The sequence below is a fragment of the Magnolia sinica genome, chromosome 3, assembly GCF_029962835.1.
Source record: "Magnolia sinica isolate HGM2019 chromosome 3, MsV1, whole genome shotgun sequence".
Lineage (NCBI taxonomy): Eukaryota > Viridiplantae > Streptophyta > Magnoliopsida > Magnoliales > Magnoliaceae > Magnolia > Magnolia sinica.
In genome coordinates, this window is record NC_080575.1 from 122,556,137 (window position 1) to 122,581,418 (window position 25,282).

At 40.1% G+C, this 25,282-nt stretch overlaps 2 protein-coding genes across 2 annotated transcripts; both read right to left on the reverse strand.

Annotated features, from left to right (window-relative positions):
* Positions 1–3,375: 3,375 nt before the first annotated feature.
* LOC131241073 (nudix hydrolase 15, mitochondrial-like) lies at positions 3,376–8,153 on the reverse strand. Its single transcript, XM_058239710.1, has 4 exons — positions 7,707–8,153; positions 7,468–7,610; positions 3,898–4,017; positions 3,376–3,809 (listed from the first exon to the last, which is right to left on the reverse strand). The coding sequence occupies exons 1-4, from the start codon at positions 7,993–7,995 to the stop codon at positions 3,591–3,593; spliced, it is 771 nt and encodes a 256-aa protein (XP_058095693.1). The 5' UTR covers positions 7,996–8,153; the 3' UTR covers positions 3,376–3,590.
* Positions 8,154–15,263: 7,110 nt separating this feature from the next.
* Positions 15,264–20,246, reverse strand: LOC131241072 (nudix hydrolase 15, mitochondrial-like). Its single transcript, XM_058239709.1, has 4 exons — positions 19,814–20,246; positions 19,575–19,717; positions 15,771–15,890; positions 15,264–15,681 (listed from the first exon to the last, which is right to left on the reverse strand). The coding sequence occupies exons 1-4, from the start codon at positions 20,166–20,168 to the stop codon at positions 15,457–15,459; spliced, it is 843 nt and encodes a 280-aa protein (XP_058095692.1). The 5' UTR covers positions 20,169–20,246; the 3' UTR covers positions 15,264–15,456.
* Positions 20,247–25,282: the final 5,036 nt, after the last annotated feature.

Sequence of the window (25,282 nt, forward strand, 5' to 3'; positions counted from 1 at the left end):
GGAACACCCAGATTCATAGCAGACTGAGTGGAGATGCCTCATTTTAACACGTGAGGTCTTGGTATCGATCCCTAGCGGGAGTGGCTAACATGGGTGTGTGTCATGACATGGGTGTGTACTAACAAGCTAACCTAAAAAAGTAAAAAATAAAAAAAAAATTACTTGGTCACGGACCTTGGATGACAGGAAAAACGAATATCATATTCATCCAAAACTTATTTTTCTCCGATGCAATGGTTGATCACCACAAATTATATATATATAGAGAGAGAGAGAGGGAAAAGGTCCTATGCGCTCGACCTCACTAGTCCGTCCAATGAGGTCAAGCTGTGTGGGCCCCACCGTGATGCGTTTCGAACATCTAACCCATCAGTCAGATGCACCATTCCATCGTGGGCCTAGGTCTCAAAAATCAAGTCAATCCGTGACTTATGTGGGCCACACCGCATACAGAAGTGGGGAGGGGCCGTGCACCATTAAAACATTCATAATCAGTTTTTTGGGCCCACCGAGATGTGGTTTGTGCATAATACCTTTTCCTATATATATATATATATATATATATATATATATATATATATATATATATATATATATCTTGATTCCCAAATATTCAGCTACAATGATTACAACTCCTTGAACCTTCATTTCATCAATAAAAAATAGTAATGCAAGACCAAAATTATCTGAAATCCTTCCGCAGCGACATCCGGCAATATCTGGACTTTGCAACTGAGGCATCTACGGCTCTTCTCTTCCGAGGATTTTCATTGCGGAACACAGGCAGAGTCGAACCGAGATAGATTGCGAGTGAATCAGATGAAAAAGAAGAAATGGGAAGAGGGATTAAATTAGAGGATGGGTGGAAGAGGTGGGTGCTGTCCTCAAGAGGCTTTCGGATTCTTTTTTTTGAGTATGCAAGATGGAGAGGCTTTGGCAAGAGAGTTGGAATGCTTTAGAAAGAAGAAAGGGAGATTTTCTTTGTTGTGTTGGGATGTATAAGGTGGTGCCATTGCTCAGAGAGAGGGAGAGAGAGATGGGAAGAAGGTAGAGAGAGGAGATGAACTGCAGAGTATTTGTAATGGTCGGTTTTGGAGGGGAGATTGAGTTCTTTTATGTTTCCGTGGAGAGGGAGAAGGGACTCCAGCTTTGAAAATTGAAATTGAGCAGCGTGAGAGAGAGGGTTTTTCTAATCTTTTCCTACAGAGGGAGATTTGAATTTTAGAAGTGCGTAGAATATTTCGCGCCACTCGCTGTTGGATGGGGCCGCGGATTGTCTACTGAGTAACTCAGAACGCTAGTGGGGTCCACAGTGATTTATCTTATCAACGCCTTTCATCTGTTTTCAAAGCTCATTTTAGGGTATTAGCCCAAAATTGAAGCATATACAAAGCTCAAGTGTACCACACCACAACCACAGTAAACAGTGGTAAATGAATGTCTAACCTTGAAAACTTCTTGGTGGCCACGGAAGTTTTGGATCAAGCTGATATTTTTGTTTTCCCTTCATCCAGTTCCATGACACCTTATAAAAAGGTTGGATGACTAGAAAACATCACCGTTGGCCTAGGAAGATCTCAACGGTGGACATCATTATCCCCACTGTTTCCGGCGTGTGGTCCACCGAGCTTTGGATGTGCTTTGATTGTGAAATCATGCCCTAAAATGAGCTGGAAAAACAGATGGACGGCGTGGATAAGACACATAGATCAGGATGCCTAACATGGTTTACTCAGCTCGCTACCCAATCTGTGTCCGTGGGATGGAACACGTGTCAGAGATCCCATCGATTTGATAGGTAGTGCATACCGTGAACATGGCGTGTACCAAAAAATGGTAGTAGTTACACTCATCGAGGGCCTGACTTTCCAGCAAATCAAAGATCTGTGGGGTCCACCACAATGTTTCTGTAAAATTAACTCCATCCATCTCATGTTACGATGAGAGCCCAAAATCTATACACATGAAAGACTGAAGTGGGCCACACCATACAAAACTATGAGTAGAGTTGGGCATTGAGTTGAGTCAGACTGAGTTAGGGCTGACCTGTCTTGGGTTTTGAAATAGGTCTGACCCGAACTTAACCTGACTAGGTATCGAGTCGAGCATGCCTAACCCGATCCGAGTCCGGGTCTAGTCCGGACAAATCCGGACCGAATCCGAATTAGGATTTTTTTAATTATATATATTCGAATCCGAGTCTAGTCAAGTTTTGGATTGAGTTAAGTATGACTAGATCGAGTTTCGGGTCGAGTCAGGTTGAATTACTAGCTAACTCAGACTCAGACTCAATTTGAGTTGGGATTGGGTGAAGCCTACTCGGTTTGGACTGACTCACTTATTCGGTTCAGATTGAGTTAGGTCTGAACAAGTCTGGACGGGTTGAGTTGAGTCATCCTATACCCCGCTCTAACTATGGGGGTGGAAATGACGACTAATGGTACCACCTTGGCTCACCGTAATGTTTCAATGTCATTCATAAGGCGATTGCCATCAAGGTGAAGGGAAAACACAAAAATCAGCCTCATCCAAAACTAGTGGGCCCGAGAAGGCAATCCCTGCTATTTCTTGCAGTGTAGCTGACTTGAGTCTTGGATCTGCTTCATTTTTCAGTTCTCAGCCTACATGCACAGGCCTAACTGATTGACAGAGTCGATCTCACACAGACAAACAGTAGACCCCACAGCTTTGGGTTATAGTCACTCGTTCTAACAAGTTACAAGAAACTCTTATCTACACATGAACGTTGAATTTCGACCCTAGAGCAGATTCCACACAGGTTTCCATTTCAACATTTTGGATTGTTTCTCTATCCAAACAGGCATTGGATTGGGAAAACACAACAACGTTCTTCAATGCATTCACCCACTAAATTTCAAAGAATGGGCTTGAATAATTTGCATTAATTTCCTCATTTTATGATATTTTCAGGTCTGAAAGATGTCCTCCAAAAAAAGCCATGATTAGATGAAACTCCGCCTTCTGTTAAACGTGACTGATCCAAGGATTGGTGGTGTCATTATCAGGAGTGATTGTGGGACCGACGAATCCACTATGGCTGGATCCTTCCTTAGTAGAGTTAGGGGTCGTTTGGATGGTAGTAAATGAAGTTGTAAATCATTTACTTGTTGTAAATGATTTGCCACATTCTCCTCCTTTTCATTTCCTAGCAAATAATTTACTAACCAGAAGCTTCCGATGGCTCTTTTTATGAAGGCTGAGAGATACACCTCCCATACATGTCTATCTTTTTTCTTTCTTTTGTTTTTCTTTTTTTCTATGAATAGCTCCCAACAAATAAACAGAGCCAATACAAATACTTGGGGCCAGTATTTCTAATCGTTTACCATCTTAGAGAAAGGCAACATGCGAGTATCCATGAAAATGCTAGTCTTCTGAAAATACAGCACAGATTCTAGACAGTGCACCAGATTGGTTTTTTCTTATCGGTGTTGCAATCCATACAATTTCGACATATGGACAGTCACATAAATTTTCATGTGATTACAACAAGCAAGCAATTTCCACATGTAAAGGACAGCATCTTAAATTTCTCCCTTGAAACAATCAATGATAAAACGGTTTCATGGCTATGTACTCCCTTCAGTACGAGTTATCGGAATCTTGAAAGGAGGCTTCTGCCCCTCAAAGGATGGTGGCCGCTGGTACATGACTGATGCGGCGTGGATCAAGATCCAGGCAGTCATACCCCATATCAAATACTTCCCATCCTCCGCTTCAAAATCAAAGAAATGAATAAGGTACCTAATACCCTTATATTCCCTCTCTTCTGATCTCCGATTTTCATCCTGCATTTGGCGTGAAATGAATCTTTGAAGAAAAGAATATAAAAGGAAAGTAAGCTACAGAAAGAACAAAACCAAGTTCAAAGAAAACCTTGAGAAACATCTCCAAGGGTGCATCGAATATGGCCTCCACCTCGTTGGCATTCAGGACAGGTTTGAATGCTTTCTTATCAGAAAGTATGCCGACCACGGGAATTACTTTCAGAAAATACTGCAAAGCAGACAAAAACCAAATCCAGCAGCTAAGATTAGTTACCAAAACTAGACAATTCAAAACTACCCAAAATGCATTAAAACCCATCAATGCTTCGGTTTTTTGGATTGATTTCATCAGTTGTTACGTGTTATCATAGACTAATAAGATGGAAACTGGAAAGAGATGACCACATAAAGGTAACTTTAGATGACAACTAATCTCAGCTGTTGGTTTGTAAATCGGGTTTAGAGCTGTATGTGTAAGCATTCCCTGTGGAGATGGCATCCTTCCATTCAGGAAGTTTTAGGAGCTACCCTTTGCATAGAAGACAACGGTCACCAAGAATGTCCTATGCATTCTATGTTGTCTTCTTGTGTCTGCGTGCTTCCGCTTCTACATGTTCTTTTTGTATGAGTTTGCTCCCGGAACTCACAGCAATTGGTACATTCTGTTGCATGAGGTTGGTGGTTTGTTTCTTGGGGTGTCTTTTGCGACCAGTACATCATGGACAAAAACTTGGTTCACAAAATCCCATGAGCAATTGGTCCTAATCGCATGAGCTAGAGTTAGGGTAGTGTGCATTCTGTAAAATAGGTTGTAGAAGATTCTGAAATAGAGCCAAATTGGTCTTGTCCTGCTAAATAGAAATCTAATAAGCTCAAACAGTCACATTTTCAGGAAAAAATAATAATAATTTGAAGGCCTTTTTATTATATATAACAAAAGCTAGGCAGAAAAAACTCACCTCCTCACATCATTCACAATCACAAGAAGTAATGCACTTTCTGGCAGCCAATAAAATTGTATTTTTGGAGTTGCCTTCCAGCGTATGAGGCAAGGTTTTGAATAACGGTATCAGGGGGCATATCAGATGCGCCCCAAAATGAAACAATGAGGCAAATACGGGACTGGATTGGACATGTATTTGTCATGTTTTCTTGCCCAAAAAAGCCTTGAAAGTTTATCGAAACGAATAAGAAAAAAAATGTAAAATACTATAATCTATTATTTTCTATGTTAGACCATTCTTTCATAAGAATGTTGTCGTTCTCTTGACCTATTGAAAGCCCGAAAGTTAACCAAACAAGCCCTAACTGAACATAAATCAAGCATGATTTGGTGGATTAAGGCCCATTACATTGAAATACAACAAAAAGAAGATAAAATAAATAAATAAATAAAAGCAAGGTATTAAAAAACAGTAATGTAACAGCTGTAATGGCCATTATGTTGCAGTACAGTGGTGCCCATTGAGCAATACAGGGCCGTAAAACCTGATTGAAAAAATGGCCCATATAACGGGCTATTAAGTGACCGTAATGGACTGATATGGGACTGTAACAGGCCGATACATTTTTTCCTTCTATTTATTTATTTATTATTTTTTTTTTTTAAACCAACCATTACAAGGCTATAATGGACGTTACAGCCCATATCATAATGGCCATAAAGCTGGCCATTTTGGCTACTGTTACCATTCTTGAATACCTTGAATGAAAGTGATGGTTTACTCCATCCGATTTTTTTTTTCTTTCCCCAAAATGGTCCATTTTGCTTTGATTTGCCGAATCCTACTCAAATCTTGTGTTTTGATCTTTAAAATAAGTCTAGATCTAGTCTGAAATGAGTTTCTAAGTTTCCTCCATGGTATATCTAGTCCGAAATGAGTTTCTAAGCTTCCTCCATGGTAGATCTAGTCTAAAATGAGTTTCTAAGCTTCCCACGTGAAAAAAGAAGTGGAAAAACAGGAGAAAATTGGGAAAAAAAAAAATAATAAAATTCAAAATGGTGCTGTTATAGTTGTAAGGCCCGTAATATTGTTCCAATTTCTTTGTTAACCCAAATTGTGTAACGGGGGTGGGTAGTACGATTATGATACAGTCACATTATAACTGATATTCAAAACCATGGCTTTAGGACCTCCAAATGCCTCAACAACGAATAGGTCAATCCACGCTTATATCACCATCAATGCAAATTAAGTTATCGATAAGTCTATCAAGAGTATCATAGACTTCAAGATTAGAAGTTTATTTCCCTAACATGTGCACAACTAAGAACTGAACCTTTGGAAAGCAGGGTGAGGAAAGAAATAAACCTCCTAATGCTTCATATAGAGGGAAGAATCTGTGTAATGGAGATGTTCTGGATTTATCTACGTGACATGCTTAAAGATCTTTGGTTGCTTCAAATGCTTATTCTGGTATTAAACCTTGGAGATCAGATTAATGGTTTGCTATCCACATTGTAACAGTAACAGTGATGGCCGTTACAACCACCATTCACCGTTACCGATACGGAATAACTTGGTTGGTGCACTTAACATTGTGACCACCTGAGGTGCTATTGCCTATAGACAAGGCATTGGAACAACAATCTGAAAGCCTTCCAGTCATGAAGCTGAATGAAGATATCAAGTGACATCAGAAAGATCGACCAATCGCAAGAAAGAAAGCAAAGAAGAAGCCTAGAAAGAAAGAGGTTTGCTCAAAAACATCCGCTGGGACTAATCTAAACCATTGACTGACGATGAAGGATAGCTGGTAATGAAATGCCCCAATTCGAATACCTAAGCACTCTGGTTATTTAACCTTTTTTTATTGAATAAGGACCGTCTCCTTGTGCACTACTTTGTGGGCCATTGGTTTGAATGCCTATGATTTTCCAATTTTAAAGATTTTCTAGAAAGATTACTTCATTGTTGTATTTCGTAATATCAATCGTTTGTATCACTGAACACAACCCCAGATCCAACAGATATAGTCCCAATGTACCAAATTGTGATATGTCAGGATGTATTCGAGCAAACCTCTAAAAAAAAACGTGGGAAGAGATGGTAGCAAACCAAAGCATCATATCACCACAGAATTACTAATAAATGCAGTTAACTCAGACACTGTTTGTGATTGCAAGCCAAGATCCTGCTAGCTGGGTCTGCAGTTTGGTTTGGTTAAAGTTTGAAATTTCTAATTTTTAGAATTCGTGGCGAACACAATTCCTTTAGAGTGGGCAGATGTACGGTGATGATCTTCCCATTACAGTCCAATAAAAAAAGAGTTAAAAATAACAAACAATGAGCAGAGACTGTGTATGAAGAACATCTAAACATCTAAATGTGATATGATCCTTGCTCCATGATGAGGGACAATGCCTGATCCACTTCGAGGGGGATCTATCTCCTAGCATACATGACACTGAATTTTTTTTGTGAGAATTGATCTATGGTTTTCATTATTCATCAACTCAATGTAAAGAAGAGTACAAGATCAATCTGAGATCTTCTTATCCCAAAACGAAATCGTAATAATCCAAATCTCGCAACAAAATAACAAACTAGCTCCTATCCAACTGGAATGGGATTGATTTATTCAACGGATTTTATCAAAACGCCTGGTTAAGTCCAGGCACAAGCTCACCAGCATGCAGATTGTTTGACACTAACGATCAGACATTAGGCATCGATACCTTAGATATGAAGGGTTCGAGGACGGTCACGATTGTAACCAGCGACGGATCCAAACCAATCTCCTCTTTCGCCTCTCTCGTTGCAGTATGGATGTCATCCACGTCGCCTTCATCTACCTTGCCTCCCGGCAACGAAACTTCACCTGCCGAAAAAACCCAAATCATCCAACTCATTTTCAAACGATAATTCACACAAAAAAGACCTCGTAATTCTTCCTGTAGACTAAGACGGAGATTACCCGCGTGAGTAGAGAGATTGGAAGAGCGCTTGGTGAGAATGACACGGAGATCACCAGCGTCGCCTTCGAAGAGGCAGATGAGGACAGCAGCTCTTTTGGTTTTGAATTTTGCGGGATTTGAAATAGGGGCCGCCGATTCGGCGAAGTCCGCGTGAGAGACTACCTTTCCAGATGCTCCTGATTCTTCATTTTCATCTTCGTCTGAGAAAGAAGAGGAAGAGGGGGGTCTGTAGAGGCGGAGCTGTTGGGCTAGAATTCGGAGGCGTTGGCTACCGTAGATGGGGTCCATGAGAGTGTGTGCGGGAGTTGAGAAGTGGGGTGTGCTTGCGGAGGCTTCTCAGGGCAGGAAGTTTAAGGAAAATGTGCAGAGTTCTTTGGGTGTTTGAGGGGGTTTGGTGGGGAGAAGCCAAGAAGAGTTGAGTTAAACATGGCCGTTGAGGTTAGATGAATCGCTACGACTACGATTTATTGAGACGCAGGGCCCACAGAGATGCATGTGTTTTATCCACACCGTCCATCCATTTTGCCAGCATTTTACGCCGTGAGCCCTAAATCAATGCGTACCATAACTCAAGTGTACTACATCACAGGAGGTAGCAGGGATTGAACGCCTACCGTTGAAAACTTCATGGGCAACGGAAGTTTTGGATCGTATTTTTGTTCTAAGAATTTTACAGAAAACTACCTGGTTACCATGGAGTTAACATTCCGATCCGATATAATTGTCATTCCAATGCCTTCCGTAACGGCGGCTGTGCGAGCACAAGGGTCCGTAACTCAGGTGGGCCCCACCATGATCTTTACTTAAAATTTACTCCGGCTATCAGGTGTGTCGCCCAATTTTATCCATATGTGATTAAGGTAGACTATATGATTGGAAATAATATATGAAACAATGCTTGTCTTTTAAACTGTTTCCATTAGTGTAGCTCACATAAATGATGGATTTGTATCAATTTTTAGGACGAAGGCCTAAATTATTTTGTGGAATCTAATGGTTAGAGCAGATTTCATATAATTATGATTGTGGGCCCTATAAAAGTCATGGGTGGACGTCTGTTCCAACTATTTCATTTGATGTGGCCCACTAAAACCAAAGGTTAACCTCTTTTTTTCTCCTGAGTAGGACGACGGTTGAAGTGGATATTAAATAACAATACTGTAGGCCCGTCAAGATCAAGAGCAACGTCTATATACTTCCTTTTTATCATAAAGTATCCTGACTCCAGTCACACCGTTGGCACAGTTGGAGAGGGGTTGGAGAGAGACTCTGCACTTGATTTTTCTACGTCATACCATAACATGCACCTGAATTCACTCCAACGATGCCTAATCCCAGCTTAGGTCCACAAAAAGTTCAAGCTAACTCGCATTTCAAGTGAGCCACACTTAAGAAACACAGTTGGGAGAGAGACATCCACTCTTAAATAACAATACGGTGGGCTTGTCAAGATCAAGAGCAACATCTATTTAATTCTTCCTTCTTATAAAGTACCCAGGTGTCACTCATACAGTTGGGTGCAGTTGGAGAGGGGCTCTGCACTTGATTTTTTTAAGTCCTACCATAATATGCACCTAAATGTACTCCAACCATGCTTAATCCTAGCTTAGACCCGTAAAAAATTCAAGCAAACTTTCATTTCAAGTGGGCCACACCAAAGAAAACAGCTGAGAGAGAGACATTCACTCTTAATTTTTATAAAGCCTACTATGAATATTATATGAAATCCATTTTAACCATTAGATGTTATGCTAAAATTTAAGAGCCAAGCCTATAAATCAGATCATTTTCTATTCATAAGGCAATACCATGGGAAACAACGTGGAGGCAAACACCCCATACACTGTTTACAATCACATGGTCTACCTAAATTACATATGGTGGTGATTTTTTGGGGCTTTGGCATAATATGAGATGGTGCACCTGGCAGTCAAGGTGGATTTTATATAAAAATGTAAGTAGGGTTTGCCCAAATAGCCCACCCACGGTTAGAGAAATGTAATGAAAGGCAGTAGAATGATGATTATATGGAGTAATGCGCTGGCTTTTGTGAAAAAGGTATTGGAACGTAAATCACATATGAATTAGGCAGTTTTTTTTATAGTTAAATTCTATTTTTTTTCCCTTTCATCCCAGTGACTTTTAGGAACTCGTTTAATGACAAATGAACGTCAATGTGAGCGTTGGAAGGTTTAATTGGTGGCCGCCGTTATCCCCACTTTCCTATGGTGTGTTACACGAGCTTCGGATATGCTTTAATTTTGGGCTTATAAATAAGATGACAAAACAGATGGTGTGGATAAAACACAGATATCACGGTGGGCCTAATAGAGGTCGGTGGTGGCAAGGTGAGCACACCATTCAGTCTGTTTATTTTTTTTTTTAAAGGAGAGGTGGATTGCAGTGACCCTACACCCTACACCATAGATGCCCATGGTGACTTGACGTGGCAGGATTTCTTTCGGCCATGCATCATGTCAAAAATGGGGGCCGTGAAAGCCATCTCTGACGGTGTCTACATGGCCAAATGAAATGCTGTCACGTTGGGTCACTGCAGACGATCATGGTGACAGGGTCACTATGCAATCCATCTCCTTTGCTAGCCAGTGCCAATGAAAATGTGCCATCAGCGCATGTACGGGCGCAGGACCCACACTGTAAAAGGCCAAATCATTGTTTCATTAGACAAAATGCATGGTGACCCTGACATTAATGATGACCACCGTCCGAGATTTAATTAAGCAACGTGCTGTTGTCGGGAACGAGGACCATGCAAAGCACGTTTAGAAGTTATTAGGTCGAGAATGTTCTCATCATACTCATCTTCAGGGGAGTGGATTGGATACTGAACACTTCAGTAGCCAAAACGCTACTGAAGTGACGTGGTGAAATACAATTGGTTGAATACTAATAGCATGTACCCTTATAATTAATGCTCTTTCCTCGGAGTTCCGTTAAACGTCTCTTTTCGTTTGCCCGTGCACGCACTCGACCACGTAATGGTAAACTTTATTTTCAAGTTTTTTTTTTTTTTTTTCCTATGCTCCCTGCTGAAGTGACATCACCCCTTTTCATGGGCGCCACCATAATGTATGTACTGTATCCACACCGTCCATCCATTTCGTGATATCATTTTAGGGCATAATCCAAAGAGTAAGAAAGATCCAAATTTCAATCGCACCCCACTGTAGAAAACAATGGAGATTGAACGCCTACCATTAAAACCTCTCTGGCCACATAAGCTTTCCATCAAGTTAATATTTATGCCTAACCTTATTCCATGTCTTTTTCAACTTATAAAAAGGTTGGATCTCAAATAAACATCATGGTCGGCTCCAGGAAGGTTTCAACGGTGGCCGTCACCTCTCACTGTTTTCTATGGTGGGGTCCACTTAAACTTTGTATCTGCCTAATTCATTTACTTACTCCCTAAAATGATCTCTCCAAATGGATGGATAGTGTGGATACAACACATACATCATGGTGGGCCCAAAAAACTTGGTGACGTAGCATCCGTCTGGTTCATAAGCCCGCCAGCTTCTTTTCCAATCCGTTTCCAACTGCGGCCAAAGCCATCCGCATGAACTTCCTTCCACGGCAAGCTAGGTGGGGGCACATAATGATATTTGTGAGAAACCCATTCTGTCCATCATTTTTATCATATCATCTAATATTGTAGGCTCAAATATGAGGCCGATCTAAAATTCATGTGGGCCGTAGGGCTTGGAAACAGTAAGTGGGGGAATTCTGTGGTTGAAAATTTCTTGGGTCCATCATGATGTATATATGTCATCCACATAGTTCATGAGGTCATTCCTACTGAGATGAACTGAAATTATAAAAACATTAACATAATCCAAAGCTTTTGTGGCCACTTGAATATTTCAATGGCGGAAGCTTAATCCTCACCTTTTCCTATCGTGTGGCCCACTAGAAGTTTGGATCAATATCATTGCTAGGTCTATATTGTAACATAATCTAGAAAAACTGATGGCCGGTTATCAAAAACATTATGGTGGGTGCCACCTAGACATGTTACTACTTTTAATACTCATGTGACCGCATTTTTGTAATTTGCAGAGGAGGGGACTTTTAATTCTTTAAATTAAATAGAGTTGGGGCGCTGGTTGGCTACGGAACCAGACGGTAACTGTTCTTGCTACCGATGTCACGTCACCGCGTTCTATGAGCCCACCGTTATGTATGTGTTTTATCCACACCATCCATCCATTTGGAGAGATCATTTTAGGAAGTGACCAAAAGAATTGGGCAGATCCAAAGTTCAAGTGGACCAAACCACAGAAAATAGCAGGAGGTGATTGCTATCGTTGAAACCTTCTTAGGGCTGAACATGATGTTTATTTGAGATCCAACCTTTTTATAAGCTAGACAAGACGTGGAATAAGGTAAAGCATAAACATTAGCTTTATCGGAAGCTTTTGTGGCCCAAAGAGGTTTTAATAGTAGGCATTCAATTTCCATTGTTTTCCATGGTGGGGTGCACTTGAAATTTGGATCTTTCTCACTCTTTGCATTATGCCTTAAAATGATATCACGAAATGGATGGACGGTGTGGATACAATACATACATCATGGTGGCACCCATGGAAAGTGGTGATGTCGTTTCATTAGGGGAGCGAAGAAAAGAAATGAGTTGAAAATAACGTTTACCCCTTATTTGGTCGGGCGCGTGCACCGGCAAACGTAGAAAGCCGTCTAACGAAACTCTAAAGAAAAAGGCATTAATTGTGAGGGAACACGCTCATGGCATTCAACCAATTGAATTTCACCATGTCACTTCAGTCGCGTTTTGGCTACTGAAGCGTTCAGTATCCAATCCGCTCCCCTTCTTCAACGAATGGCCCATTCAAACCCCGCCACATCTAGTCAGCGCATAAGTCGTGGTGGCAGTGTCGCTGTACAGTGCTTTTTCATCCAACGCCTCTGATGGATTCCACTCACCCACGGCCTTTAGGGCCCGTTTGGCCGGGTGGATTGGAAGGGATTGACTGGTATTACGGTGGATGGCATGGATTTCAAGGTAATGATGGTATTGTCAGTGGATTGTCTTAAGATCCATGGGATTGCTATATCCTGGGATCCCAGTGTCTGTTTGACACGTCTGGCCAATCCCAAGATCCATTTTCCAATTCCATCCGATCTGCCCAGCCAAACAGGCTATTAAGAAAATAAGTAGAATTCTCTTTCATCCTGTGAATCATATTTATTTTAATAGCAAGCCCATTGTTGTATTAAGCTTTTCTTTGTGTGTGCTCAATGATCCATTTGGATGGGATGCTACATTGCATGTGTTATTAGAAAAGTAAGTATTTCTTGTACTCAACGGAAGATAGAAAAAAGATAATGAGACGATCAAATCTATTGAATTCAAGGCTCGATTTGAATAGTCAATTTCTCAAGACAGATTTGTTGCTCTTTTTTTAGAAGTTTCAATAAATGCAAACAAAAGAAATCTACAAATTGTCTTCAAGATATAATAAACTCTCAACCCGAATTTCAACACAAAAATTTACACATTTAAGTATTAAATAGATCTCTAATTTTGACATCGATATACCTTTAAGATATTCAGAAAAAACTTAACAAGAATTCAGATCGAGAATAATTGCACAAAAGATTTTATAATTTTTAAAATTAAGAGCATTCTTTTTTGGATTATAGTATCCAGGATTTATATCAATTAAAAGGTTATAGACTTCTTCTTGAAGAGATATTAATGTGTCTTTTCAAGAAATCCATACTCATTCACAACAAACAATATCTCTTCATGAAAGGACATGACTCTTCGTCCTATGACAATTATTTCTGTATCCATTCAGACAAAAATAATTATCCAACAGTAAAAATGGTATCCACATAGGCGACACGTGGCATAGGTGCCACATGTACAATCATGTCAAAATTACTCTAAATCAACAAAAGGTAATGAATCATCAGGATAAACCCTGGTTCAATTCCAGTTATACCATGGCCCAAAAAGACTAAGGCTCGAAGTATTAAGTACGCCTAATAAAGTGCCCAAGCAGCCCTACAGCTCACACCGCACACAGACGAGGCGAGTTGAGGAGATTTGAACCCTGATTGCATAAGCAAAAACCCCTTCTCTTACTGACTGGGCATACGAACTATTTATGACAAGTTTAAATAATTAATATATTTATTTACTTTCTAAAAATAATTTTTATTTTTGAAATTTATTTTTATTTTTAAAAACACAACATCTGCTTTGCGAGAAGGAATGAAGTCAGAGATGACATAACCTTCAGACTCTGTTCAGTTATCAGATCTACAAAACACTCCCTTTAGGTGGCCTGCAATTTTAGAAGCTTCTTTATATAAGGCTTTCAAACAAGAGATCTTCGGTCTTCCAAAACCGACAAACAAAATAGGCAGCGAAAGAAATCCAAGGCATTGCACATGACGGACGTTACACGGTGACTATGACACCTTCGTAGAAGAAAGCTTCGGAAATTGATATTGAATTTGCAGGTCAAAAACAAAGAGAAATGAGATTTGAGGTTGAAAAAATGACCCCTCTTTATTGAAAGAACTCCCATCATGCCTCCACTGGCAAGTTTTTTTTTTCCCCCTGATTCTAACCAACAGCTTGATTGGCCCTTTCTGTTTGTGTGCAGTGTTATAACTAGAGATACCAAGGCAGTGGTGACTCAATCAAGATTTTGTTAAGATCTTTTAAATCTGAAAGATTGGCAACAGAAGTATAATTATGTTAGTTTTAAATGAAATGATATAAATTTCTAACTTCTTTGTCCAAATTTTCGAATTTAAGAATAAAATACATATGTTGGAGAAACAAATGCCCTCTGATTTTTAGTACCAATAACCCATGAAAACCTTGTAAGATTTGAGACATGAGTCTCTTTCTTCTGTACTAACATAGGGGTTGTCTTGTAAGATTTGGGACATTTAGAAGGTGGGCTACTCAGTGAAGATCACAGCCCCAAAAAAAAAAAACACGAGCAACTGCTCATCATATGTCCTCAAGTATATGAGAGATGGAAAGTGAGGAAGAAAAGGGCCAGTGGTCAATGTTCATTGTACATATGAAGCTCACTTGGAGAGTGGACCTGCTTGACTACTGTATCTGGAGATGGTCAGGGTGGCCTCGACCTGATGAATGGCCCAGATCTTGCACACATGAATCTTGCACTGCACCACATTGGTACAGCAATGTAAATCGACTTATTACTTTCTCCATCCGTATTGCTTGGAAGAAGTTGCAAGGAGAGACTAACCAACACAAACTTATGCAGCAAACATAGGCATGAAATGCAAGTGCAATGAAAACAGACGGAATACCAACTCCAAGGCATTTTCATTTTGGGCAAAAGGACATGCTTTTCTGTTATTACACGGCCCATACATGTCTCTCCTTTTTGTTTCTTTCGTTTTTATTTTCTCTATGAATAATCAACAAATAAACAGAACCAATACAAATACTCAGGACCAGAATTTATAATCATCTACCATCTTAGAGAAAGGCAACATGCGGAAAATTGATGAAAATGCTAATCTTCTGAAAATACAGCACTGATTCCAGACAGTGCACAAGATTGGCTTTTTCTTATTCGAGTTGCAATCCATACAATTTCAACATATGGACAGTCACATAAATTTTCACAAGATTACAAGAAGCAAGTAATTTCCACATGTAAAGGACAAAGCATCTTAAATTTCTCCCTTGAAACAATCACCGATAAAATGGTTTCACGGCAATTTACTCCCTTCAGAATGAGTTTTGGGAATCTTGGAAGGAGGCTTCTGCTCCACGAAGGATGGCGGCCGCTGGTATACAACTGATGCAGCGCGGATCAAGATTCCGGCAGTCAAACCCCATATCAAATACTTCTTATCCTCTGCTTCGAAATCAAAGTAATGAATAAGGTACTTCCTACCCATATATTCCCGCTCTTCTGATCTCCGATTTTCATCCTGCATTTGGCATGAAATGAATCTTTGAGAAAACAATATGGCAAAGGAAGGTAAGCTACAAAGAGAACAAAACCAAGTTTGAAGAAAACCTTGAGAAACATCTCCAAGGGTGCATCGAATATGGCCTCCACCTCGTTGGTATTCAGGACAGGCTTGAATGCTTTCTTATCAGAAAGTATGCCGATCACGGGAATTACTCTTAAAAAATGCTGCAAGGCAGACAAAACGAAACCCAGCAGCTAAGATCAGTTACCAAAACAAGACAATTCAGAACTACCCAAAATACATTAACAAACCCATCAATGCTTGGTTATTTGGAGTAATTTTATCAGTTGTTGAGTGTCATCATGGACTAAAAAGATGGAAACTGGAAACGGACGACCACATAAAGGTAACTTTAGATGACAACTAATCTCAGCTGTTGGTTTGTAAATTGGGTTTAGAGCTGTAGGTGTGAGCATTCCTTGTGGACACAGCATCCTTCCATTCAGAAAATTTTAGGAGCTTCCCTTTGCATAGAAGACGACAGTCACCAAGAATGTCTCTGTCTTCTAATGTTATCTTCTTGTGTCTGCGTGCTTCTGCTTCTTCATGTTCTTTTTGTATGATTTTGTTCCAGGAGCTCACAGCATTTGGCACATACTGTTGCATGAGGTTGGTGGCTTGTTTCTTGGGGCGTCTTTTGTGACCAATAAATCATGTGATTGGTCCCAATCACATGAGCCAGAGCTAGGGTAGTGTGCATTCTTAGGTTAACTTGTAAAAGATTCTGAAATAGAGCCAAATTGGCCTTGTCCTGCTAAATAGAAATCTAACAAGCTCAGATAGTAACATTTTCAGCAAAAATTGAAGACCTTTTATAATAGATAACAAAAGCTAGGTAGAATAAACTCACTCATGATATCATTCCCAATCACAAGAAGTCGTGCACTTTTTGGCAGCCCATAAAATGGTATTTTTGGAGTTGCCTTCCAGTGTAAGAGGCAAGGTTTTGAATATGTTATTGGGGGCAATATCAGATGGGCCCCAAAATGAAACAATGTGGCAAATATGGGACCAGATTGGACTTGTATCTGTTGTAACAATGCGGCAAATATGAGACCAGATTGGACATGTATCTGTTGTGTTTTTGGCCCAAAAAGTCTTGAAAGTTTATTGAAAAAAAAAAAATGTAAAACACTAGAATCTATCATTAATGTTAGACCATTCTTTCATCAGAATGTTATCATTTCCTTGACCTATTGAAAGCCTGAAAGTCAACCAAACAAGCCCTAACTGAACAAAAATCAAGCATAATTTGGTGGGTTAGGACCTATTACATTGGAATACAACAAAAAGAAGATAATAAATAAATAAATAAAAGCAAGGTATTAAAAAGAAGTTATGTAACGGCCATAACGGCCATTCCATTACAATACGGTGGTGCCAATTATGCGATATGGGGCCACAATGCCTGATTGAAAAAAATGGCCCATATAATGAGCTGATACGGGCCCATAATGGACTGATATGGGCCTGTAACAGGGTGATGCATTTTTTCCTTCAAAAAAAATAAATAATAAATAAATCATCTTTATAGGGTTGTAATGGACGTTACGGCCCATATCATTACTGCCATAAGGCTGGCTATTGTGGCCACCGTTACCACTCTTGAATACCTTGAACAAAAGTGATGGTTTACTCCGTCTGATTTTTTCCCCCAAAAAGGTCCATTATGCTTTGATTTGTCAAATCCTACTCAAATCTTGTGTTTTGAGCTCTAAGATGAGTCTAGATCTTGTCTAAAATGAGTTTCTAAGCTTCCTCCATGATAGATCTACTGTAAAATGAGTTTCTAAGCTTCCTATGTGAAAAAAGAAATGGAAAAACAAGAAAAAGTTGGGAAAAATATATTCAAAATGGGACCATTATAGTTGTACGGCGTCTAATACTGTTCCAATTTCTTTGTTAACCCAAATTGTGTAACAGGGGTGGCTAGTACAATTATGATATAGTTGTATTATAAACAATATTCAAACATGGCATGAGGAGAGAAGGCAATCCATGCTTATATCACCATCAATACAAATTAAGTTATTGATTTTTCACACACACACACACACACACACACCCCACATGGGCACTTGAAACCATGACGTCAGTGTTGAAATGCACTCTATCTACCACAGAGCCATGGGTTGGATCCCAAGTTATTGATAAGTCTATCAAGTGTATCATACACTTCAAAGATTAGAAGTTAATTTCCCTAACACATGCACAATTAAGAATTGAACCTTTGGAAAACAAGGTGAGGAAAGAAGTAAACTTCCTAATGCTTCATATTGAGGGAAGCATCTGTCTAATGAGATGTCCTGGATTTATCTGCGTGGCATGTTTAAGATCTTTGGTTGCCCCAAATGCTTGTTTCAGGTATTAAACCTTGGAGATCAGATTAGTGATTGGCTATGAGAGGCTGTTGTTGCCATGGTGTGCCGTAACAGCTGTTACGGAAAAAATGACCCATTATGGGCATTAAAGTCCTGTAACAGCCTGTTACAGAGCCGATACAGATTTTTTTATTTTTTTATTTTTTTTAAGAGGGAAAAAGAAAAAGGAAAAAAAAAAAAAAAAAAGGCCATAATGGCTGTTTGGCCCATATCGTAATGGTAACAGTAGTGGCCGTTACAGCCACCGTTCACCAGTACAGTTATGGAATGCCTTGGTCAGTGCACTCAACATTGTGGCTGCTTGAGGTGCTATTGCCAATAGACGAGGCATTGGAACAACAATCTGAAAGACTTCCAGTCATGAAGTTGAATGAAGATGTCTAGTGACAACAGAAAGACCAACCAATCACAAGAACTAAAGCAAAGAAGAAGCCTAGAAAAAAGAGGTTTGCTCAAATACATCCATCGGGACTACATACATTGGATATGGGGCCATGTTCGGTGATCCAAACCACTGACTAACGATGGATGATTGCTGGTGATGAAATGTCCCAATTCGAATTCCTAAGCACTCTGGTTGTTTAACCTTTTTTGTTGAATAAGGACAGCCTTCTTGAGCGCAGCTTTGTGGGCCATTGGTATGAAAGCCTATGATTTTCCAATTTTAAAGATTTTCTAGAAAGACTCCATCATTGTATTTCATAATATCAATGTTGGTATTGCTGAACACGACCCCAGATCCAATGGATATGGTCCTGGTGTATCAAATTGTGATATGTTGGATGTATTCGAGCAAACCTCTAGAAAAAAGAATGTGGGAGGTGATGGTAACGAACCAAAGGATCATATCACCACGGAGTTACCAACCCACGTAGTTAACTCAGATACTTTGCTCGTGATTGCAAATCAAGATCCTAGTAGCTGGGTCTGCAATTCAGTTTGGTTTAAGTTTGATGAAATTTCTATTTTTTAGGATTTGTAGCGAACCCAATTCCCTTAGATGGGTAGATGTACGGTAATGATCTTCCCACAACAGTCCACTTAAGAAAAAGAAGTTAAGAATAACAAACAAAAGCAAAGACTGTATATGAAGAACATCTAAACATCTAAACATGAAATGATCCTTGTACCCCAAGCAGGGATAATGCTTGATCCTCTTCGAGGGGATCTACCTCCTAGTGTTCAAGACACTGAATTGTTTGTGAGAATCAATTTCCATTATTCAGCAACTCAATAGATAGATGGGTAAAAGATCAATCTAATATCTTTTATCCCAAAACGAAATCGTAATAATCCAAAAATAACAAACTCACAAAATAACAAGCTAGCTCCAATCCAACTGGAATGGGATTGTATTAGTATTGGGATTTATTCAACGATTTTTATCAAAACTCCTGTCTAAGTCCAGAAACAAACTCAGTAGCATGCAGCAGTTGACACTAACGATCGGACATTATTCACGGATACCTTAGATAGGAAGGGTTCGAGGGCGGTCACGATTGTAACCAGCGACGGATCCAAACCAATCTCCTCTTTCGCCTCCCTCGTTGCAGTATCGCTGTCATCCACATCGCCTTCATCCACCTTTCCTCCCGGCAATGAAACTTCACCTGCCGAAAAACCCAAATCATCCAACAAATTTCCAAATGACAATTCACACAAAAAAAGACCTCGTAATTCTTCTTGTAGGCTAAGATGGAGATTACCCGAATGAGTAGAGAGGTTGGAAGAGCGCTTGGTGAGAATGACACGGAGATCACCTGCGTTGCCTTCAAAGAGGCAGATGAGGACAGCAGCTCTCTTGGTTTTGAACTTGGCAGGATTTGAAATAGGGGCTGCCGATTCAGCGAAGCCCACCTGAGAGATTACCTTTCCAGATGCTCCTGATTCTTCCTTTTCATCTTCGTCTGAGGAAGAAGAAGAGGGAGAGGGGGGTCTGTAGGAGCGGAGCTGTTGGGCTAGAATTCGGAGCCGTTGGCTACCGTAGATGGGGTCCATGAGAGTCTTGCGGGAGTTGGGAAGCACGGTATGCATGCAGAGCCTTCTCAGGGCAGGGAGCATAAGGAAAATGTGCTGAGGTATTCGGGTATTTGAGGTGGTTTCCAGGGGAGAAGGGTTGAGTTAAGCATGGTCGTTGAAGTTAGCTGAATTGCGACGAGAACGATTTACTAGGGTGACCAGGACTCTGTGGGGCCCACCGTGATGTATGTCTTTTATCCACGCCGTCCATCCGTGTTGCCAGCATTTTCGGCCACGAGTCCTGTATTGAAACATATCCAAAACTCAAGTGGACCACATCACAAGGAAGCAGTGGGGGTTGAATGCTACCGTTGAAAAACTTCTTGGGGTCACGGAAGTTTTGGCTCACGATCATAGTCTTGTTCGGAAAATTTTACAGAAAACTACCTAATGACTATTGAATTTACATTCCAGTCCGATGTAATTGTCGCTCCAATGCCTTCCGTCATGTCGACTCTGCGAGCACATGGGTAAGTTTCTTCCGTGGGCCGTAATATTTATGTAAAATCCAGCCTCACAACCACGTGCGTCACCTCATCTTAACTCAAAGATATTTTTAGACAATTAAAGTCGTTGAAATAACATTCTCGACCGTTCATAATGTCATTCCTAGTGGGCTGACCATAACTACCAGATTTTGTCCCTGATCTAAATTTTGTGGCCCTATAATGGTTTTAAATGCCTGGGTTTAATATGCACTATTACCTGTCATGTAGCCCACCCGAGCTTCATATGTGGATCGTCTTTAAGCTGAAATCATAAATTCATACGAGGAAAATGGTGGACGACTCAGGTTTTTTGAAAAGAACATAGTGGGCCCTACGATCACGGATTCTCCACTGAATCGATCATGGATTATGGATCATGTTATACTTGCGTTACATCCTTCCATGAGCCGGCCCAACGGATAGATGGTTTGGATCTAGTCCAATTACGCCACTTGTGCAATAATGACACACAGCTTATCAAACAACGAAAAGGATAGCGAACACTTTAAAACCCTGTCAAAGACGTTAAAATGGGTTTTGGATGTAGAATAGGATAAAAGTGTGGTTATTTACTTTTGAAGAGGGCAACTTTGTGATTCTCCTGCTTAAAAGCTGTCCAGGCGGTAGAAAGTCCGTGTACAAAAGTAGTAGGCAGTTTTAGAAACATACTTTAAAAGTAACAGTTCTTTAACAAAACAGAGGGCACTTTATGAAAAAAATCCTTTTTTTTTCCCCTCTTTATTATAAATAATCTCTTTGGACAATTATACAGTTGGAGGGCGACTCTGGTGGTTGATTTTTGGCGGGGCTTATCATAATATGTATATGAAATCTATGAACTATTAGATGCATAATTAAGATTGTCGAGAGCCAAAATATAAATAAAAATTCTAGCTAACTTGTGATTCAAGTGGGACACACCAGAAAAAACATTAGAGAGAGATGTCCACTGTTAATTTTTATAATGGTGAGGTTTGATTGAGTCACATGTTGCTGCAAAGATAAGGCACATGCAAAGCATGTTTGAAAGTTGTTGAGTATGCTGTTGCGGGGCACATCTTAGCCGTGTGGCCGAATCAATCCCCGCCACATGGTAGGGGTGGCAGTGTTACCACACAATCGGTGTCCCATTTCTTCAATCTTTACCTTCTCACTATGGGTTGCCTTCATGGTGTCCATATATGGTGCTTCTTCGTACATCCAGTGCCCTGACAGATAATTCAGTGCACGTCCCAACGTTTTAAAAGAGACCTACTGGGTTGGGTAGAAAATATGCCAAATTGACTTGAAAGGTCATTGGACCTTACCCAAGAATAAGCGGGTATAAGCCATGTATGGAGAGAATGACCTGAATTTTGAAGTGGGTAAAAATTAAAAGTTAGGAATTATCAAAATCAACCCCACCTTACCCAACCTAGACCTACTTTTAAACGATCCAATTTCGGCCATCCTAATATGGACTCAGCCTAGACTTGATCTGATGTAAGTAATTAATTAATATAAGTATAAAAGTCTTCATGTTTAGTCAATTAATTAATATTCCATATAGCAAGTAGAAGAGATCCTTGAGATGAAACACAACATGTTTGGATACCAGGAAAATCATGGAAATTCAAGATAATGCAAAAGGCTTTTCCATTGGCAGATTCTGGCAAACAACCATTAGCTTTTTTCATAGTTTAGATTCTTAAGCACAAGAAACGAGGTTATCATCATTACCAGGGAATATGAAATCTTCACTTAATATCCAAATAAAACCTCTGAAAATGAAATCTGCATTAGGGACTGATTGAGATTACCAATTCCAAATCAAGGACTCCAATCCAAAGGGTCAACACTAAATCTATTCTAAGTTGGAATTCAAATAAGTGTTTTGGGTTTTGGAGATACGTTAGAAACTTCCTTTCGGTGAGTATCAATTGCAATTTACATAGGTGTTGGAGAGATATTATCTATGTAACATTTAAATATTATAGGATACAAGATTTAGAGTAGAATTTTCTATTCCATGCACAGTTATTGTTTGCTAAATCTCATTTTATTTAAACACCAATATAATTAACATATTTGCTATATTATTTGGATGAAAACTCACTTGGAATTTTTATACCTGACATAGAACTGACCCTGATCCGAGCAAACCAACTCACGAGATAAATGGGTTGAGTTTGGGTCCTATTTCCAGACCCACCAAGTAAATAAACGGGTTGGCTTTTGATGTCTTACCTGGAGAAAAGCTAGACCTGACTTGTATCTTAGTGGGTTGGGTCTGGGGACAAAATTCTGACCCATTATTAGATGGGCAGGACCACCTCAACCTGATCTGACCCAACTCATCTGCACCATTGTTGCTGAGGCTATTTGTAGTTCATATGCAAGCTTTTCTACCCGTGTGTGAGAGAACCAACTTTGTTAAAGAGAGGTCCACTCATCAGCTGAGCACATACGTATTTTGAACATGGACCATCTTTCATCCTTTTTTCACAGATGGTTGACCTGACTTATGGGTGGATGGCCATGATTCTTGGTTCAAGGCATATTTGAGGTTGCCCAAGCTTGCGAGCAGCACATATCCAACACTTATGTGTGTTGGGTACCGCGGAAGCACACTGAGATGAATCAAGCCAAGTAATTCAATAGCAACAAACAAGCACACTTCAAAGACTCCAAATTTAATGTGAAAAAAATTCTTATGGAGTAAAACCATGGCACAAAGCGACAATAATGTACCATGAAAGAAAATATTATATAAGATAGAGAAAATATCCGATTCGAACAGGCCTCAAATTTCCCTTACAAGCCTTTGAAAAAACTAAGAATGAATTAGAAGCTCTGAGATACTCTCCAATCCCAATTACACCCTTATATATAACCTTAGGAAGAACTACAATTGAAATTGATTACACCCCTATATATAGTTGATAGTTACTGGATAACAGCCCATTTGCCTGACCTCATTCCACCAACTTACTCCCCGAACTCACATCGTAAACTCAAGAAGTAGGAGGTTTCTATTATGGGAAAATGCAGTCCGACAACTTTCAGGGTCAGCTCGGGCCGACAAGCATAGATTCCTACTTCCCATCCGAAAAAGTTGGGCTTCACACCTTCAATTGGGATAGATTTAGGAGGGATGGTCAGCTCAGCAAGGTGATAGGCTCATTAAGAATAGAAAACCATTGGGGTGATAAATATACCCCTCCGCTTGGAAAGATCAATAACCCAGACGAATAAGGGTTCGTCGGCCGCCAACCAATGCAGAAATTCCGAGCTCTTTGCAACAACAATCAACCAACCAGCCGACCAGTTTAGCTTGGCCTCGACGTAGATGACTGAGAATTCAGTTCGGCTCGGCACAGATGGGGCTGCATGACATCCTCCCTCCTCGGTTTGGTGGATGCTCTTCTTCAGATGAGCGCGAATTCAAAGTAACTGTCAACATCCTTCACTCACACCTAACCATCCACCGCGTGAGTATAGGATAATTGTCGACATCCATCACTCACGCATGTCTCACCCGAATAGCTAAGATCATGCATGAGATGGTGGGCCACCCCGTTCCACGAATACTATAAGTAAGGGGGGCCATTGACATGAAAAGGTATGCAAATTCTCTCACCCAAAATCAGTTATCACTACTAAGACCTGGATTCCCAGCTTGACTTTGGCATCGGAGGGTCCATTGCTCGAGCCAGGGTCTCTTTGCCTCCTTCCTATACAGGTGAATGAAGGTCCAGTAGCTCGGCGAGGGTGAAAAAGTTTTTTGCATCAACAATTATAATAGCAACAAAAGGAAAATTAGATCAGTGGCCAATCAATGGCAGAACCCAAAAGGATGCCTGGTCTAGATCACCACACACGTTGCATGGTACATGATTTTAAAGGCATGAAAATACAGCTAGTGCACATTTTTCAATCTACCATTGGTTGTGGGGTAGACCTTCCCTAAACATTCTTAGCTACAATTAATGCTCTCCCATGTCATAGCTTTGTAGTTTGAATCCCAAACCATGAACTTAGAATTGCCAAATTCAAATTCAATAAATGGACCATTCTTTTAATGCCATACCCTTTCCATTTCATGGCTTGTAAATAGACGGCCAACAAAAAACAGGGGATGGGCCACCTTCAAAATAAAAAAAATACCCAAGATTGGCAAATGGGATCTTCCAATCTGAGCATGGTGCATCTATGACGAGGGAAGGTCCATAGCCGGTTTAAATTTTTTTTTTTTATAAAACAATTACTAAGTTCAAATCTTTAGGCTGAGGATCCTACAATTCTCATGGCTATGCTTATCCCTAATAAATTCGCTGTTTATTCTTATGATTATGATCATTAGCAACAAACGCACACTTTTGCTGATGCACAAGATTTGAACATGGGCCCTACAAAAAATGTGGAAGCATCGAAAATCAACCAGATTAGAAGATCAAAGCCGTTTGATCGATGGCCTACAAATAGATGGTTGAGGAGAAAAATCAGAAGTGATCCTCATCCAACGAAATGTTGCCTAATGATCCGATTAAGATGTAGCCGGTGTTTTATTTACCTCAAGACATGGTTCGACATATTGGCAGAAATACACATTGCTCAGTACATGCCAGTATTGCCCATGAATGAAATAGGTATCTCGCATGTATTGGCTGCAACGGCTCGATACAGGGG

Bases quoted from the DNA above. Each gene is read 5' to 3' on its own strand.
- LOC131241073 (XM_058239710.1), bottom strand. From the start codon at position 7,995: ATGGACCCCATCTACGGTAGCCAACGCCTCCGAATTCTAGCCCAACAG. The intron at 4,018-7,467 runs GTATCGATGCCT...TCTGCTTTGCAG, and splicing joins TCGAACCCTTCATATCTAAG to TATTTTCTGAAAGTAATTCC. The intron at 3,810-3,897 runs GTTTTCTTTGAA...CGCCAAATGCAG, and splicing joins CCTTGGAGATGTTTCTCAAG to GATGAAAATCGGAGATCAGA.
- LOC131241072 (XM_058239709.1), bottom strand. From the start codon at position 20,168: ATGCTCCCTGCCCTGAGAAGGCTCTGCATGCATACCGTGCTTCCCAAC. The intron at 19,718-19,813 runs GTAATCTCCATC...GTTTTTCGGCAG, and splicing joins CAACCTCTCTACTCATTCGG to GTGAAGTTTCATTGCCGGGA. The intron at 15,891-19,574 runs GTATCCGTGAAT...TCTGCCTTGCAG, and splicing joins TCGAACCCTTCCTATCTAAG to CATTTTTTAAGAGTAATTCC.